The sequence below is a fragment of the Balaenoptera ricei genome, chromosome 6, assembly GCF_028023285.1.
Source record: "Balaenoptera ricei isolate mBalRic1 chromosome 6, mBalRic1.hap2, whole genome shotgun sequence".
Lineage (NCBI taxonomy): Eukaryota > Metazoa > Chordata > Mammalia > Artiodactyla > Balaenopteridae > Balaenoptera > Balaenoptera ricei.
This window is the reverse complement of record NC_082644.1, coordinates 8,259,493-8,278,286: the sequence shown is the minus strand read 5'-3', so window position 1 is coordinate 8,278,286 and position 18,794 is coordinate 8,259,493. Positions and strand designations below refer to the sequence as shown.

The following is an 18,794-nucleotide window of genomic DNA, read 5'->3' as shown; positions in this document are numbered from 1 at the left end:
CAGGAGGCTGGGAGAGGCAGGAAAGGCCTGAGGCCCAGGCAGCCGTTCTCCAGAGCTGAGGCTGACCCGGGTCCAGAGCTTACGCCCGCTCTGGTCCCCGGCAAGTCATTCACGTCTCTTTTCATTTTCTGCTTGTACCAATAAGATTATGCTTCCTGTTAAAGGATTCAAGGAATATATAAAATCATAAGAAAGAAGGTAAAAGTCGCACGAGGTCTCATTACTTGAGATAAACAATATTAACATTTTAGGAAATATCTTTTTGGAGTCCTGCTTTGCATTAACGCCCACACACGCACTTTTTAAAATTTGCTTTTTTTTTCTGTTGGGTGCGGGCATGCTTCCTCCCTTTCTGTCTCTGCCTCCCCTTCTGTCTCTACCTCCTCCACCAATCACCAAACCTAAACCTTCGTGTTTATCCTCCCAAACCTATTTCCATGTAACATAAAAACACGTGCATGTGCCTACATAGGGGTTTCTTGTCTCATTCTTTGGTTTTTCCGAATATGGGACAGCCTCACCCACTTCTTCACATCCGGCTTTTCTCACCTAACTACATGTTGTAGCAATTCCTCTTAGCCTCGCTGGTAAAGATCTAACATGTTCTTTTTGATAGATGAATAATATTTTAGAGACTTTTAAAGTGCAGATTTACTCAACAATTCCCCAGTTGGTGAGCAGTTACAAAGTTTCTTTTGTTTTGTTTTTTGTTGCTACAACTATTGCGGCAATAAATGTGTTTGTATCTCATATATTCCTATATAAAGATGTCTTGGTACGCAGTGAGATTCTTGGAAGTGGGATTGTAAATCGAAAGATATGTGTAGTTTTTCATTTTAATAGAACTTGAGAGATTGCTTTCTAAAAGTTTGGCAATATTTCATATTTTATTTATTCAATATTTATTAAGCACTTACTCCGTGCCAGGCACTGTTTTAGCAATTTGGATTAACAATGTATAATGCAAAGATCCCAGACCTCACAGAGGTTTCATCTTAGAAATGGAGTGGGAAAGAACGGATGAAATAACAATAATAAATACTTTTGTACCAGAAATGTAGAAAACAAGAAAACACAATTTTCCCTTTCTTTACCATCAACAATTGGTATTACCATTCCTTTTATATATTTCCCTATCTTACTGATGCAACGTACTGTTTTCTTGTTACTTTGATTTGCATTTTCCAATTGGTAAGTAATTTCAACATTTTTCACATGCCTATTTAGTGATTTGGATTTGTGTTGGATGGAGTGTCTATTTATAATTTTTACTCATTTTTCTATCGAGTAGATTATATGCTAAACCCATACGTCTTGCCAAATTTCATGAGCTCTGTGTATATTATATGTGGACATTTGTTTGCCGTATGCTTTGCAAATCTTTTCCCCAATCTATTGCTTATCTTCATGATGGTTTCTTTTACTGTGTAGTACCTTTAACATTTATGAATCTGTCCTTTTGTTATGAATATGTCTTTTTGTCCTCTCTCAGCTTCTAGCTATTCCATCTTTGTTAATTGTTATCTCCAAGCTCTGGGTCATATGTATAGTCTCCTAAATTTTCTTCCAATTAAAATTTTTAAATTTTTAATATATTGTTTTAATACACCTGGAATTTATTTTTTTAATATGGTGTGAGATTGGCATCCAATTGTATTTTGTTCTAGGTAGATAGTGATTTCCCCAATACCTTTTATTAAAATAAACCCTCAGTTCTCCACTGAATTAAAATGCCATTGTTTTCATATATGCAGTTTCCATATGTACTGGAATCTGTTTGCATTCTTATTATTATGCGTCACTGATGATATGTCTATTCCTATTCCACTTTCATGCTGGTTTGATTTTACTCTCCTTTTTCATAATTTTAAAGCTAGGGTGAGACTTTATTTGGTCATAGAAACCTTCAGATAATGTTATCCAATTAAAAGTTGTCATTATTGAAAGTACATTTAATTTATATTGGGAACAACAAATAAGTCATAATCAAGAAAGAGAAGAGATGAAAATAATTACAAAACAATACGATGTAAAACTTCATGGTTGGGCTTCCCTGGTGGTGCAGCGGTTGAGAATCTGCCTGCCAATGCAGGGGACACAGGTTCGAGCCCTGGTCTGGGAAGATCCCACATGCCGCGGAGCAACTAGGCCCGTGAGCCACAACTACTGAGCCTGTGCGTCTGGAGCCTGTGCTCCGCAACAAGAGAGGCCGCGATAGTGAGAGGCCCGCGCACCGTGATGAAGAGTGGCCCCTGCTTGCCGCAACTATAGAAAGCCCTCGCACAGAAACGAAGACCCAGCACAGCCAAAAATAAATAAATTTAAAAAAAAAAAACAAAACTTCATGGTAAATTAGAAATGGAGAGGAAATCAAAGATGTCCTATAAATCTTATAAATTATCAAAGTGGTGCAAGAAGGAGGAAAAGTGGCAACAAATTCCTGTGGAAGAAACTGGAAATTTATTTAGAGATCTACTATTTAAAAGGGTCCCAGGAACAGATGACTTACCAGCTGAGTTCCACGTAGTCTTTAAGGAACAGATAGCCCCAATGTTGTTAAACGATTCAAGATCATAGGAAGAAAGACGAAGAGATCCCCGGTATGTTATGAAGCCAGAATCATCTTAATGTTAATTCCTTATAGACGAATCACACTCGGGAATATAGATTTTCATTCAAAATAAAATATTAGCAAATAGGATCCATCCGTGTATCAAAAAGACTAAGGCACTGTAACGAAATAGCTTTTATTCCAGAATGCAAGGATGTTTCAGTAGCAGAAAACTGATCAACATAATTCATTACATCAACAAATCAAAGAAGAAAAATTATCATATAAATAGATATTAAATAGTCACCTGATAAAATTCAGCAGCCCTTCCTGGTACAACCCCATAATTCATTACGCAAAATGTGGATAAGTGTCAGCCAGGGCTCCAGAGTTGGCTCTGCATTGGTTAACTGTTTGACTGGGAACCAGCTACTTAACATCTCAGACCTCCTACTTACCCTTATTTTAGAGACTTGAAAGGATGATACAAGATAGGTGAAGTTCTTGGTCAAGAGTAAGCTCTCCTTGAACAGCCGCTCCTGGAATGGGGCTGGTGGTGAAGTGGCGGTGCTCTTGGCCGTGGTCCCCGGGGTCTTTCTCACATCTGTCATTTGAAGATTCTTTACCCAAGAAAAATCTTGATCATATTTCACTCACCCCTAAAGAAGATTCCCCGATATTATTGAAAAGTTGGCATTAGATGCCTGTACTGTCTTTGTGACCTAAATTACAGCATCTCACCTGAAAACCTGAGCTGGAAAGAACCTCAGAATGTTCTAACATGGGCCAAGAGAGGGAATGTGACTTTCCCAAGGGAAGACTGAAACCCAGACCACCAGACACGTTGGTCAGCCTCTTTCTAGACGGCAAGGCTCCTACCCCCAGGGGCCTGGGATCCACCCTGGCGGTTTCTGGAAGTTTCCTCAGGCCAGACCATCTCTGTGTCCTAAACCCAGGAGTCTCTCCTCTCTAGGCCACTTCTTCCTGCTCTGGGAAAAAAGATGGAGGCAAGCTTAGCCCACCCAACCCACTTCTGACCCCATGTTCTGACTTTGACCTTCACTGCCCCCCTGCTTCCCCACCTTTCTAATCGGCAGCCGGAAGGGGTTTGGGGACGCTCTTGTGTACAGAGGCTCTGAAAACCTACTCACATCGCCAATCTGCTGTGTGCTCTCCGACAGGATGGGAGTGGTGAGCAGCAAAAGGCAGGTCAAGGAGAAGGGAAAGGGCAGATGGAGCCCCGTGAAGGCCGGCACCCAGGGCAAAGAGGCCCCACCACTGCCGCCCCTGGTGAGTGACTGCTGTGCGCAGCTGGAGGGGGTGGGAGAGGGGCGCACGGAGCCCCCCCGCACGGCTCGGGGGCTGCTGCTCGTCTCCAGCCAGCACCAGCGCCATCTCTAGACAACGCAGGGCTCCAACAAGTAGGCCCCTCCCACTGCCACCCTGGCCCACGTCGCAGCGGTGGCATAGTACCAAGCTTCGCAGCCAAATTGCCGAGCTTAAATCTATGAGCGGTGTGCTTCCAGGTAGGTTACTTAACTCCTCTGTGCCTCAGTGTCCGCATCTGTAAAATGGGTACAGTAAGAATGCCTTTCTGTTGGGGACGTGACCATAGGCAGGTGTGCAAGGCACAGGACCAGGCCTAAGGGGCTCCCGGTAATTCTTAGCCAGTTTTCAATGCACACGGGCAGCCTTGAAGAGGAAAGGATATCAAAAATGTCAACTTGAAGAAAGGGTGGGGTGAGGGGGGGTCTGGGGCATTCAGCAACATCTGCTGCCCCCACCCCCTGCCCAGAAGCTCCTGATGGTCATTGTCCCCTTTCGTGGCACTGCTGCTGGCATTCCAAGCAGCTTGCCGTCCCGGGATAAGGCAGCCTAGGACTGGGGGGGCCCTCTCCCCCGCAGCAGGCCCTCAAGTTCTCATGGGCCTATCATGCAGCTCTGGTCTGTTCACAAAGCGGTTGGCAGCCTTTGACGGTAGCATTCCCAAAGAGACACTTTTAGATAATGATGTTCGTGTCTCCCCCGCCCGGCCACCTACCCCCTTTTGGTTTGGGGCAGTGGGGAGTCATGCCTGGGTCCCCCAACCCTCACCAGTGCATTTGACTGGCCATTGCTTTATTCTGACAGTGACCTGATGGGGAGGGGAGGGGGGATTGCCAATCCTGTTTCTTAGAGAAATCTTATCTATCCATGTCCCAATTTAGTGCAGGGCTTGGCAGGTAGCAATGAAATGTTTGTTGAATGAATGAATGATCGACTGGGAAAACGCCGACTTCGACTGTGTTCGTTATATGCTAATAAGTAGTAGAGCCTGGAAGGTTTTAAACTTTTTTAAAAGTCACGTCATATCTATTAATTATGGAAAAAAATTATAAATACTCATTATTCCACTGCCCAATGATACCTGGAGTTAGCACTTCAGAGCTCCTGCCTCCAGACCCCTTATCTGTGGGTTATTTATATTACATGTTTATATTGTCAGTGGAACCACGCTATACATGCCATTTTGCAAAATGCTACTTCAAAATTGTGTTCAATAAATATGGAATACAAAAAGAATATTTGGGGACTTCCCTGGCGGTCCCAGTGGTTAAGACTCCGTGCTCCCAATGCAGGGGCCATGGGTTCGATCCCTGGTGGGGGAATCCCACATGCTGCATGGCCAAAAAAAAAAAAATTTGTAACACATATGTCAAGTTGAAAAAAGAGCAAAATGAAGAGCCCCATCATCTTCAGAAGTAGAAGGTGACCGGTTGAGACTGTCTGCTGCCCCCAGCCTATCCTTGTCACCCCAGGCCCCACTATCCTGAGGGTGTTTATCATTCCTTAGCTTCTCTTTTTCGGTGTGATCACATATGTATGTGTTTCTAAACACTCTTCAGTTTGATTTTACCCGTTGTGAACTTTAAATCATTTGAATCAGACAGCACGTATTCGTCCGAGGCGTGGGTTTTGGATCTCCGTTACGTTTGTGGGTTTTACCCACGTGGATGCCTGGTGCTGTGGCCACGAACTCGCCCCGGGTTTCGTTGCATAACTTGCTCCAGTTTGTCTATTCGTCTATCTTTGGTCAAAGGGTGACCAAACTTCAACGATTTTTATTTTTTAAATTTTTTTTCTGGGAGCATTCCAGTACAAAGGTTTCTCTACAGGGTACATACCTGGGAATACATCTGTTGAGTTTGAGGGAAATATGCTTTTAAAATAATTTCCCTTGAGAGCAAATACTCTTTTGCAATTTCGTCTTTTAAAGAAGAACCAGGATTTTAACCCGGGTGATACGGCTTCCCCTCACAGTTCCACAGCTGCCTCTTACGAAGTTGGGGCATTCCCATGTACCCCTCCTCCAGCCGCGTGTGTGGTTGGGCAGGTGGTCCCGGCTTGTGGGAGGTGGCACTGGCACCTGGGGCTTGAGGCAGCATGTGTAGAATTTACCTGTGCAGCCTCCTGGGCCAGCAGAGAGGCTCCCCCAGACCCTCCAGCTGGCACCCAGCAGTCTCACCCCTCCTGCCCTGCCCAGGCCTCGGGGCCGTGACCTAACACAGAGCGCGTGCATTTCCACTCTAGATCGTGTTTAACCACCTGGCTCCCCCCGCTCCTGGCACCACGCACCCGGACCAAGGTAAGAAGGGGCCGCTTCGGCAGCTGAGTCTCCCCTGGCCACATCCTCCGGGCCCCGGCTTCGTGCAGTTGGAACAGGGGCCGAGGTGGGAGCGGCTTCCTGGGGAAGACGGGCCCTCGAGGGTCGGAGAGGAGAAGGCCTGGTTGGAGGCTGAGGGAGGTGCCCTAGGCTTCACCTGCCCTTGGGGGGTGTCTCTCCAGGAGCCAAGCACCAGCTCATTTAGTGTACCTGAGCCTGGGTGGGCTTTTTTTTTTTTTTAAAGACTTTACAAACTACGAATGAGCACCAAAAGAGTTACAGCAAATACAAACAGCATCGTCAAACCCAGGCTTTCAAAAATTCTAGCTCCCAACCTCCAAGGGCGAAGGTCGATGGCTCTGCGTCCCAACCTTTGCTCTGTTGCATATGGAGTTTCCCATATCTAGTTTCCCAGCCCGCTTTCAAAGGCCCCCTGCCGGCCTTCTAACCACCCCCGGTCTCCACTTCCACTCTGATGGGCCGGACTGTGGAGGTGACATAATGAATGACCTCGGCCCTCTGGGGTCGGGGGTTGAGGCCTGGGCAGGGGGCTCACAGGATGGGGCTTCCGGGAGAGCTCTGCGCCAGCATCCTCATAACACACCTGCATCCAGCACTGGGAGGCCTCGGGCATTAGAGCACTCGCACGGCTGCACTGAACAAACAAGCCAGAGCCCGGCTCTGCCCCAGGACTGCGGAGGATGCAAAACTAATTACGATGGGGCCCCTCCGCGAAGGAGCTCAGAGTCTGTCAGTCAAGAGCTGGAATCCAGTTAGTGGCCTCGCCTGGTGCCTGGTGTTTCTTATCCTGCGGAGGATCACAGTCAATTACCGTTAGGAGGGATCCTTACTTCCTGCCGGGGGCTTCGCATCTCCAGGAAGGAAGCCCAGGAGAAGGAAGTAAAACCAACTGCCTTTGGCACGAGAACTTGAATCTCAGAACCGGAGGACGCCTGTGTCATCTATTCCAGCCCCCCTTCCCGCCGAGGGGAGGTGAACAGCCACACTTTGGGGACAAAGCTGAGTCATCTACTTCTGGGGACGCTAAGTGGTCTCCAGGTGACCTTTTCCGGGGCGGGGGGTCTTGGCCCCCCCGAGCTGTGCAGAAAAGCAGTGGTCATTGGGAAGACGCTAAGCCAAGCTCCGGAGCCCACTCGGTTCCAGGGACCAGCAGTTCGTCTGGGTACCGTGACAGGGCCCTGGGTACCGTTACAGGTCCAAGTTACAGCTGCTACGTTCCGAGACCACTACTCCCCTTGGAACAGAGGCAGGGAGGGCAGGGGGAGAAGGGGAAGAGAGGGGAGGGTCATGGCCTCCGAAGTGATAAGGGATGGTTCCCAGACATGGGTCTGCGGCCCTCAGGTCCACACAGCCGATCTCCCTAGATCTTCGGGATTTTTCCAGCCCCTACCATCGCTCTAGCAGCCCAAGCAGTGACCATCTCTTCCCTGTTCACCCTAGAGGAACACTTTGTGGTGGCCCTGTATGACTACAAAGCCATGAACGACCGGGACCTGCAGATGCTGAAGGGGGAGAAGCTGCAGATCCTGAAGGAGTAAGTGTCCCGGACACCGTCCCTGTGACTGCAGGACCCCACCCCCCGCCCACCTACCTTTTCCCCAACACGCCGCCCTGCACGGCTGCCTCCAGAATATCTTCTCCAGTGCCCTGCCCCTCAGCCCAGCCCAGTCACTCGGTAGTAGGGGTTCGTATTCACTACCTCCTGCTCTGCTGTCAAAATCCTACTCTTCCTTCAAAACCCACCTTTAACGTCACCTCCTCCATGAAGCCCTCCTGATGCCCACAGCGCTTGCCTGGCTGCTCCATCACAGCTCTGGGCTGGAGTCTGTTGGGTCCAGATTTGTCTCCCTTGCGAGACAAGATCTCACGTGAGACCCTACCTGTGAATTCAGCTTTAGTTTATCCAGGGTTTCTTCTCAGAAACTGCTCTAAAGCTACTCTTTCGCACGTCGGGCTTGTCCTGTGGAGCCTGAGGGCTCCTTTATTTCTTGATGTTCTGCGATGAAGTGTGAAGGCCCTGACCTTTTGACCACCTGTGGGCTCCGGTTGGTCCTCTCCTCCGCAGGCCTCCTTGTTTCTGTCTTTCCCTTCCAGTCCAAACTCACTCCCCAAACCCTAAACGTGTCCCATTAATCGAGAGGAAGGCATCTCACCAGAGGACTGGGGCCCTCTTGGGTGGATCAGGCTATGGAGACAAACCTCCCCTGGAGGCTGCGTTGTTCCCTTTCCTCCCCTGGACCAGGAGCATCTTGGGCCCATCGGATGCTGGCGAGCTGGAATGACCTGGACACACCGCATCACTGAGCCACCGGCCCCAGTTCCCTCCCTCTGCCCGACCACCTGCCTCTCGAATCCTCTGCCTCCCAGGGTTGAGATGCTGTGGGCGGTGAGCTGCCCAGAGAGGCCCGTGGGAGCCGCCACCTGTTTTGTTTTTCTTTCCCGCCTAGAGCTGGAGACTGGTGGTTGGCCAAGTCTCTCATCACAGGAAGAGAAGGCTACGTGCCCAGCAACTTTGTGACCCGAATAGAGACCCTGGAAGTGGAAAAGTAGGTGGACAGACGGCCCTTCAGAGCGGAGGCGTGTGCTGGCTGCTTCTAGTCTGTGCAGGGCGGAGCCAGAAAGTAGCTAAAGAGCAGAGCAGGGTGTGAACCCGGCTCGGAGGGGGCAGGAGAGGGGTGGGGACTTGGTGCCGCTGGGAAAGGCTTGTCTAATGTCCCAGCAACGTTTAAATCTCTGTGTGACACTGAGGGTGTCACTCAGGGAGCCCATCTCACCCTTCCCATCTGTGAAATGGGAGCTGCCCATTTCCTGGCTAACCTGATAGAGACGACCCCATGTCCCACCGCCTTGATCAGCCACGCTCCTCCCCTGCCTGCCTCCAGGGCAGGACTCAGGGCTTGCACCTCGGGGGACTCACAGGATGGGGGCCGTAGGGGACAGCTCCGCCCCGGCATCCTCATAACCCACCTGCACACGGCACCAGCCACGGCCTCGAGCATTAGTGCCCAGAGCAAACAGAGCCAGAGCCCCAGCTCTGCCCAGGACCGGGGAGGATGCAAAACCCATTATGACGTGACCCCTGCCCTGAAGGAGCTCAGAGTCTGTCAAACTCACGAGCTGGCACGGGTCTGCCGCCTCGCCTAGTGTTCCCATCCAGAGATGCTCGCCCTCAGGAGGGCTCCTTGCCCAGCACGCCCGGCCCTGTGCCTGGCCCTGGACCAGCGTGAGGCCGGGGCACATCCACCCTGACCAGCCTGTGCTCAAGGGGCACTAGAGACTCGACCCCAAGGAGGGTGGGCTGTGAGGGAAGGTGTCAGGTGCATTCTCCCAGAGCGAAATTAACAAAGGGCACCAAATACTGCTCTCCTTTCATTTCAAGAAAACATCAAGTCCATCGCTGACAGCAGGGAAAGGGACCGAGGGGCATTTCATGTAGCAAAATGTGAGGGGCTCAGCTCAGGGTTAAGTTGGCAACAGGAACACATTTTATCTCTGGAGGGAAGGGACTTGGGTGACAATATATCCGGGAGTGTGGCCACTCTCTGAGGTCTGTCTGCCTTTGTGCTTTTCTTTTCCAGGTGGTTCTTTAGATCAATTTGCCGGAGAGATGCCGAGAGGCAGCTTCTGGCTCCAATCAATAAGGCCGGCTCCTTTCTTATTAGAGAGAGCGAAACCAGCAAAGGTAAGCCTGGGCCTCCGCTGCCCTCCCTGTGCAGCCCGGGAACCCCACCTGCGGCCGTGCTTCTGGGAGTTGGGAGGGGGCCAGTGTGTGGGGTGCTAGGCAGGAGAACCTGGCAGCGTCCGCCCCGGGGGGTCCCTCCCACATCAGGCCAGCCAGGACAGCCCACGGGTATCCGGTAACTGAGCGCGGGGCTGTACACATGGACAGTTCTCCCAGGGCCCCGCTGGAAACGTGCCCAGCACGAGAGCAGCTCCCATCTCGGGCTAGTCTCACACCGCCTTGGTCAGCAGGGGTGCTGAGGCTGGCGGGGGCGGAAGAGGGGGTGTGACCCAGGGCCACGTCTGGAATCAAAGGATTTGGGAGCTGAAAGAATCCTTAGAGATAATCTCAGCTAGAGGCTGTGACTCAGACACTTCCAGGAGCCTGTGAGGTATAAGTTTGTGATATACAAGGAGGGGGCGGTGATCGTTGAGATCTGGGGGACTCATAGATTCAAACCCACCGACCGAGCAGAACATTTCTGCCACCACCCTCAGGCCACTGGGTTTTCTCTTTCTCTGTCTTTAGTTTTCTCTCTGTCTTTCCTCCTCAAAGTTCTTTCTGCTATAAAGTATAAAACACATCTAAAAATTGCATAAATTATAAATGAGTGCATAATTATAGAGTCATGCTAAGTAAACACCTGTGTAACCACAAGAGCGAGAACATTCCAGACACCCAGAGCACCTCTCCCTGCCCCACCGGTGCCCCTTTCTGACTCACCTCCCCACCCGCCAGAGAAGCCACCACTGTCCTGACTTGGATGGAAATCCTTCCTTATCTTTCTTTATAGTTTTACCACCCATGTTTTGTCTGTTTTTCACCTTTATACAAATGGAATCATACTATTTTAGTTTTTGTGTGTGTCCTATTCCTTTCACTCAACACTGTAAGATTCTGTATTCGTTTGCCAGGCCTTCTGAAGCAAAGTACCAGGAACTGGGGGACTTAAACAACAGAAATGTGTTTTCCCACAGCTCTGGAGGCTAGAAATCTGAGATCAAGGTGTCAGCAGGTTTGGTTTCTCCTGAGGCCTCTCTCCCTGGCTTGTAGATGACCGTCTTCTCCCTGTGTCCTCACACGGTTGTCCCTCTGTGTGTGTCTGTGTCCTCGTGACCTCTTCTTATAAGGACACCAGTTATATTGGATCAGGGCCCACCCCAATGACCTCATTTTAATGTAATCACCTCTTTAAAGATCCTATTTCCAAAGACAGCCACATTCTGATGTACTGGGGGTTAGGACTTCAACACAGGAATTTGTGGGGAGAGGGGGGACACAATTCAGCCCATGACAGACTCACTCGTGTTGTTGAGGATAGCAACAGTCTGTTCACTTTGACTGCTATACGGAATCTAGTATATGAATATTCCATAAGTTATTGCTATTTCTCCACGCTAACGTTGGTGGACTTGGGGTTGTTTCCAGTTTGGGGCTGTTATGAACGTGCTGCTATGAACCTTGTTACATATGCTTCCTGGTACACGTTTGCCACTAGTCTTCCATCTTTGAGATACTGGGCCAATACCCCCATTTGAAAGATGAGAAAACTGACTCCCTGAGGGAAGAAGTGACTCATTCAAGACCAACAGTGAACAAGCGTCAGGGCCCAGATCATCTGAGGGGCACCGAAAATCTTCACAAGCTCTAAAACGTGTCAAACTGGCCTAACCTGGGTGGATGGAGGGGAGTTTCCCAAGCAGGATGAAGCAAGCCTTTGCTATCAGGACACTGCACAGAGGGACCTGTTACAGGAGAGGAGGTGGCGGCAGCGACATCGGAGGTGAAGGGGAGAGAGGGTGGCTAGACTGTGAGCCTGGCCCCCTGTGTTGGGGCAAAGAGAATGGACAGGGCTTTCCTGGTGGGAGCACCACCCCCTCCCCTGCCCTCTGGCTTACCCCTCAGCTCCATCCATGGCTTGAGAACTGCAGTGAGTGGAAACACTAAAGCAGCAAAAGCTGGACAAAGAGAGCTGCTTACAACCCACTGGAGGCTCAGGGGAGCTCCCGCAGTTCATTGCCCCTCAAAGGGTCAGAGCCAGGTTGGGGAGGTGGAGGGGTGCAATGGTGCGTTGGAGTGCTCTGTGCAGAATTTCCTGAGATGCACCCATGGATGCATTAAATTATATACACATACATATTAGGATATTGCCACTACTCCATGTGAATAGCAGTGCACCTATGTCCAAGAAACAATATGGGAATCATTAGAGATGACATAAGTGTTTTGTTGGCTGTAGAATATTTCAAACGCATACGGAAGTAAAGCGAACAGTATAATGGAGCCCCTGTACCCAACACCCAGCTTCAACAATAATCAACCCAGCTAATCTCGTTTTGTGTGTATCCCCACCCACCACTCTTACTTTGAAGCAAATCCCAGACATCACGTCATTTCACCCGGAAATGATGTTTTAATTGTTGCCTATTGCTAAGGGGCCCCCTGGAGGGAAAGGGCGTCCCCAGCCTCAGTGTGAAGGAGGAAGGGGTCTCTAAGGGCGGCGGGTGTCTCCTCCTGCCCTTGCCCCCCTCCCCAGCTAGTCCAGGCTGGGATTGGCCAGATGGAGCTGAGGCTTCGGGACCCCACGCACATATACACATCCCCGCATACACATGCCCACACTCCACCGAACTCCAAAGCCCCTGGAGGCCACAGACAGAGGATGGGAGATGGCGAAGGAACACTGCCCCCAGAAGCCAGGGAGCGAGTTCTAGCCCCGAGAGGCCTCCAGGACATCCCTTAGCTTCTCAAGCTTCATTTAATTGGTATCTGTGTGAGGACTGACTCGTTTCCCAGTTCCAGGGCAGGTGGTCCTTACGGTGTTAAGAAATCTCAATCTCTGGGATCCCAGCCTTGCCTATGCCCAGCGCAGCCCACACGCAGCGTGGAGACAGGACAAGGGGATCCAGATTTTGTGAACTGCAAGGACTGAAGTCCCCTTTAAGAGGAAGGAATGCCAGATTGTAAAAAGATATTCGGGACAGGCCCTAGGAGGAGCCCACACAAGAGAGAGGCACTGCTGGAGGAGAGCCCGGTCTCCTTGGCTGATCTCGAGGATTCGCAAGCAGGGTGCAGCGGAGGGAATGGGGAGAACAGCCCCTTTCCTCACTAGGGTGACGCGTGGATGAATGGACTCACTAGAGCCACTCTCTGGTTCCTGAGATACCGGGGCGCGTTGCACCCCCCCGGGGCGAAGTCGGGGCCACAGTTTGCCGCGTGCGGGCTGGGCTGGGGTCGGGCGCGTGGGGCGGGCTGTGGCGGAGGCAGGGCGCGCCGCGGGGCGCAAGGCTTCTCCGCATCCTTTTGCAGGTGGGCAATAGGAGAGGCGCAATGGCCAAGGGTTAGGGGAGAAGGGATTTGAGATGGGCTGATGGGCTGATGGGGGAGGAAAGACGCCTGAAGATAAACACCGCAGAGCAAAATCAAGCGCCCACACCCAGGACAAGAGGTGTCCAAGCCTGACACCTGGCGGGAAAGGGTGGTACTGCTCGCGGTAGGCGCGCCCTTAGGAAGGGCACGGGAGCCCCCAAGCCAGCCGCTGGCCAGCGGAGGGCCCTGGGGCAAAGCGACATCCCCGTTCTGGGCCTCAGCTTCCTCATCTTCCAAATAAGAGTGGAGGAATGTGGTGCCCAGAGAGCTGGACAGAGGCGCTTTGTAAAAAACATCAAGTTCGTGGAATGTTTTTCAGCTGAAAACTCTTGCCACCTAAATTGCTCTTAACCCTTGGCATCTGCTACATTAACCTAGAAGACAGAATACCTAGATGTGTGTATGGATTTGAACAGAACCCCTGGGGAGTGTCTTATTATGTTCTCCCCCATGGACAGGAGTGCTTGGGGTTGTAATTTGCTATTGCATGTGGGGTAGGGTCAGCCTTTCAGCTGGAATGAATGAATGAATGAATGAATGAATGAGTCAATCTCTTAGTCCCTCCAACAATTCTATATTTCTCAATATCCCATGGCAAAGGGTCCCCAAGCCCCAGGGCCCAAGCTGGGGGACAGCCTGATTGCTAAGATAACATCCTGCCTGCTCCAGAGTTCTGGGATTCCCTGGCTGAGTTTTTGGAGATTTGGGGAGGAACGTCAAGGACAGAGTCAGATGGAGCTGCGAGGAAAGGCTTCCAGGAGGGTGGAGGGTGAGATGAAGGAAAAGGTAACTTTTGATGGAAGTGGTCAAAATGGAGAGCAGAATTCGGGGAACTTTTTTCCAGGGTATTGAAATGAAGCCCAAATCCCAGTCCTGGTTTTCCTTCTTTATGCCTTACTTCTCATGTATGTGTCTTTATTAACCCTCCAGGTGCCTTTTCTCTGTCTGTGAAGGATGTGACCACCCAGGGGGAGGTGATCAAACACTATAAGATCCGCTCCCTGGATGAAGGCGGCTATTACATCTCCCCCCGAAACACCTTCCCCACCCTGCAGGCTTTGGTGCAGCACTATTCTAGTAAGAGGGGGCATCTGATGAGGGGGCATGGGGGGCTTGTACCAGAGGAGCCCTTGTATCTCTCTATCGCTAAGATCTCAGGATGGTGTGAATTATTGGTGCCATCTTGGTGGAGGGGTGGAGGATTATCCCAAGGCTGGACCTAAGGAGTTGACAACTGTCAACATAATGATTCACATTCTGTGTCCCTAATCCCCTCTACTGGCTGTGACCACTTGGAGAGTAACAAGTATTTTCAGTCTTAGAGACAGCAAGACAATGATAGCATTCCTTGCTTAATGCGAAACGAACGCAGAGAGCCGTGTGTGTGTGGTGTGTGCACGAGGGGTCGGGGTGGGGTAGGGCGGGCAATAGGGGGCAGGGACACAGCTGGGAGTGATACGGCTCCCATGAGAATGAGGCCAGTCTGGCTCCAGCCCCACCTCTTCTGTCCTAATGCAGAGAAAGGGGATGGTTTGTGCCAGAGGCTGACCCAACCCTGTGTGAGCCTGGCTCTCCAGAACCCCTGGGCCCAGGATGAATGGGAAATCCCCCGGCAGTCTCTCAAGCTGCTCAGGAAACTTGGGTCTGGGCAGTTTGGCGAAGTCTGGATGGGTGAGTATGTGTCACGCCGGGAGCCGCTCTCTCCCTGTCCTGCGTCCTTAAGCACAGAAGTCTCGGGATTTGCACAGGGCATCATGCTTCCCATAAAGGCTTATGAGGGGGAAGGGACTGGGGCTATATACCCATTTTACAGATGAGGTAATGGAGGCATAGACCACTGAAGTGACTTGCCCTCAGCTGTTCCGCACATGATGGTGAAGCAGGAGTAGAATCCAACTCTCCCACCCCCTCAGCCCAGTCCCTCCTTCGTTCTTTGCTGCCCAGAGCTGCCTTTGCCATTGATTTCTGTGTGACCTGGAACGCCTTGCTAACTCATAGAGTGGCAACAGCATGTTAACCGTGGTGAGCGGTGAACCAGGGGCCCCAAGACTCTGGTAACAGACCAAAGCCACCACTTGCAGCTGTGAGACTAGCCAGTCCCTTAACTTCTGGACCCCTGTGGCCTCACCTTCAATTACAGTTGATGGTCGCTCCTCTCCTCAGCATGGGCACTCTCAGAACACAAGGTGCTTTATTTTATCCCTGGAAAGGTCCGTGTCTCTGGGCATGATTTCACGGTGGGATCCTGCTGCCCACCCCCCGAATCCTCTGGCACCCAGGACTGATGCCTGAGGTGCCCCTGGCAGGAGCTCCACCTGGATTGTTGCAAGTCTGAGTCATGACTTGCCTTCTCCCTTCAGTGTGGATGGGGACCTCATGGTGGGGGTGGGTGTGTGCAGGTGCCGGCGCTATAAGGGAAACATCACAGGGCGCAGAAAGGGGGAAGGAGTCCCCAGGCCCCCTCTGCGTTCTCTATGCTTTTGTCGTGGGCTGTAATGCTCCCTGCCACGCTGAAGCTATCAGGTGGTAGAAGAGACTCATTACGTAGGGGTAGGAGGCAGGCTACTTGAAGGACAAGAGATGCACCCCAGACCCAGGCGTAGGGGCAAGGAGGTGAAATGGCCCCCCTCCCAGGCCGGGTAAGTTCCTCCACTGCCTGGGGCTCCCGTCTGGCGGGGGAGGCTGGGACAAGCTGGCATCCCGCAAGGTAAGCAGGCACATCCATCTCTCTCAGGAGCTGTCATTCCAGCCCAGGACCACTTCCGGGGGCGGGGCGGGGGCGGCTGTGGCCTCAGTGCCCCATCTATAGAGCAGGGATGGCTCCTGGAAGCTTAGGTCGATTTTGGTTAAGGGATCACCTCCCATAGCCTCTGGGTCTTCTGAATGTCCTCTTCATTCTCCGTCCCTGGGGCTCAGGTTATTACAAAAACAACATCAAGGTGGCCATCAAGACCTTGAAGGAGGGAACCATGTCTCCGGAGGCCTTCCTGGGTGAGGCCAACCTGATGAAAACTCTCCGGCATGAGAGGCTGGTCCGTCTCTACGCCGTGGTCACCAAGGAGCCCATCTACATCGTGACCGAGTACATGGCCAGAGGTGGTGCCCTGCCCGGGACTGCATCCTTCAGACAGAGGCAGGGAGGCTTGAGGGTGGGAGTCCAGGCTTGGGGGGCCGAGAAGGCTGAGGCTGATCTGCTGCCGTGGGTTTGCCTGGCCAGGAGACCTCCGCAGGAGATCACTGAGCCATGGGCTGGATCAGTTAGCCAACATCTTTCAGGTCTAGGGTGTTCCATGTGCGTGGGGGGCGGAGGGAAGGATGGTGAGAACAAGACGGATAAGTGGTCCTTACAGAGCAGTGTCCTCGGTGCAGGAGCCCTTGAACCAGCATTTTTGGAGTGCGCCTTCTGTGCCTGGCACTGCTTGATGCCCCCTGGGGAGGACAGAGCGAGGCAAAGTCCAGAGAACAGTAGGCTGGGTGTCCAGAGACGGTTCTAGTTCAGGGAACGTTTTATAACCTTATGAGCATTTTACAACATGGACGAAAAGAGAGGATGGGCGAGATGGCCTCTGAGGTCCATGGTGTGGCCACGCTCTCCAGGGGCAGGGGGCTCCTTCTCACCCCTCCTGTGGCCCTGACCACACGCTGATTCTGGTCAGATCCTAACGTGCTGTGCTAATACAGCTCCTTAAAGGTCGTCATGAAGGGGCCCCACCTGGCTCCCCTGCTCACCTCTCAGCCGCCCCTCTGGTGAGAATCCCCCGACTCTTAGATGCCAGAGAGCAGCTGCGTTTGTTCCCTGCACCAACCCAGGAGACGGGTCTCTCCATTCTGGTGCTTTCTTGTGCCCTTGGCCCTCGGAGGAAGGATCTCTGCCAACAGGCGGTGAAGGGGGCAAGAAGATGCTTTGGAATGTTGTGCGGGGAATGAGCATGTTCTGCTCCGGTCCCCTGGCTGCACGACCCTGAACTTGGCTGAGACCTAACATCCTCCGAGCAGCCGGTAGCAGATCAGCACCTCCTGGGTGCTGTGAGGGCTGAGATGGGAGTTTCTGTAGAGCAGAGGCACCTGCAGCTGTGGGTGGGTTTGTTCTCTGGGCACAAGAGATCCGACAGAGTGCCACCCACTTCCTGCCGCAGGTGGGGAGCAACCCATACCCTGAGAGGCCGGCCCAGCCACGGTTGGTTGGGTCACTCTGCACAAGTGCAGCTGCAACTTCTCTTTCCTCAGGCTGCTTGCTGGATTTCCTGAAGACGGATGAAGGTAACCGATTGTCCCTCCCAAGGCTGATCGACATGTCGGCCCAGGTTTGTGAGAACCGAGTGCAGCGGGCCAGGCCCCCAGACCCTCTCCTCCGTCCCCATGGCTTAACAAGATCAACTATTCAGAGGTTGTGTCCATTAGATTTAGGCTGGGCTGTGAAGGACAGAGAGCCCAAAGTCATCATGGCTTAAATGTGTGAACACCAGAGGTGGGCAGTCTGGGGTGGGCAGCGAGGCCACTCCTCGGAGTCACAGGGACCCAGGTTTCTTCCATCCTCCAGGTCTTAGCAGGTCATCTTCCCACCCAGGGATGCTGCTCGCACTTTAGCATCTTGTCCTCAGCCAGCAAGAAGAAGTGAGGGGCGGGGGGCGGGGAAGCCCACCTCCTTCCCTTTACAGACGCGTCCCCAAAGTCACCCACTACCCTTGCTCTCCCAGCCCCCTGGCCACCGGTCACCAGCCAACACCTACTGCAAGGGAGCTTGGGAAATGTAGTCTTTATCCTGGGCAGCCGTGAAGGAGCGAGGTGGGTTCTATTGCTAAGGACGAGAGGGAGGAAAGGGTGGTGTGGGAGACCCAGAGAGTTCCCACGAATTCCATGTCACACGGTAGGCCCGTGTTCTGTGGTGACCTCGCCTGTCCTCAGATGGTGCCCACAAATGCCTTCTGTAGACTCAGACGGCGTGAGGTAAAGAGCAAAAGGAAGAGGAGGGATCTTTCCTCCCTGGGGATTTTAGCTGAGGGTTCTACCCGGCAGCAAAGCACATCTGGTGGCTCCAAGTGTGCATCTGTTAAAACTGGAACTCAGCAGAAAAGCTCCGGTCTGTGGTCAGCCCGTGAGACACATAAACACACACACACACATCCTGCTGCAGAAAGGCACCCTTCCGCATCCCACACCAGCCCCTCCCCTCCTCCTCTACCGTTATCTGCTGTTAATATCAGGGCAGGAACTGAGGTCACCACCCCTTTTTTCCACCGAGGTGAGCGCAGGCCGGGTCCAACAGGCTGCTGAGGTGGTCTCGGAAAATTAACGCTGGTAACCGGTTTCAAACCACAGCGCAGTGAGCAACCTGCCCACTCTTTTTTCCCCCGATGCTTTTCCTTCTCTCTCTCTCTCTCCGCGGTCTCTTAGTCAATCCTTTGGGAAATCTTGGGTCACCCAGAGGCAAAAGATGTGAAAAGCCACCTGAGTTTATAAGTAGGTGTGGTCAAGAATCTGAAGGTTAG

General features: G+C 52.0%; 1 protein-coding gene across 2 annotated transcripts in view; it reads left to right on the top strand.

Annotated features, from left to right (window-relative positions):
• Positions 1–18,794, top strand: part of BLK (BLK proto-oncogene, Src family tyrosine kinase) — a 69,896-nt gene that overhangs the window by 46,999 nt on the left and 4,103 nt on the right. The window contains exons 2-10 of one of the 2 annotated variants that reach the window (XM_059926206.1): positions 3,733–3,841; positions 6,122–6,176; positions 7,656–7,749; positions 8,663–8,761; positions 9,794–9,897; positions 14,236–14,382; positions 14,824–14,976; positions 16,222–16,401; positions 17,533–17,609. In XM_059926206.1, the coding sequence (XP_059782189.1) occupies positions 3,734–3,841; positions 6,122–6,176; positions 7,656–7,749; positions 8,663–8,761; positions 9,794–9,897; positions 14,236–14,382; positions 14,824–14,976; positions 16,222–16,401; positions 17,533–17,609 (1,017 nt within the window). In that variant the 5' untranslated portion in view covers position 3,733. The remainder of the gene's footprint in view (positions 1–3,732; positions 3,842–6,121; positions 6,177–7,655; positions 7,750–8,662; positions 8,762–9,793; positions 9,898–14,235; positions 14,383–14,823; positions 14,977–16,221; positions 16,402–17,532; positions 17,610–18,794) is intronic. The other variant, XM_059926208.1, reaches the window with a different exon arrangement.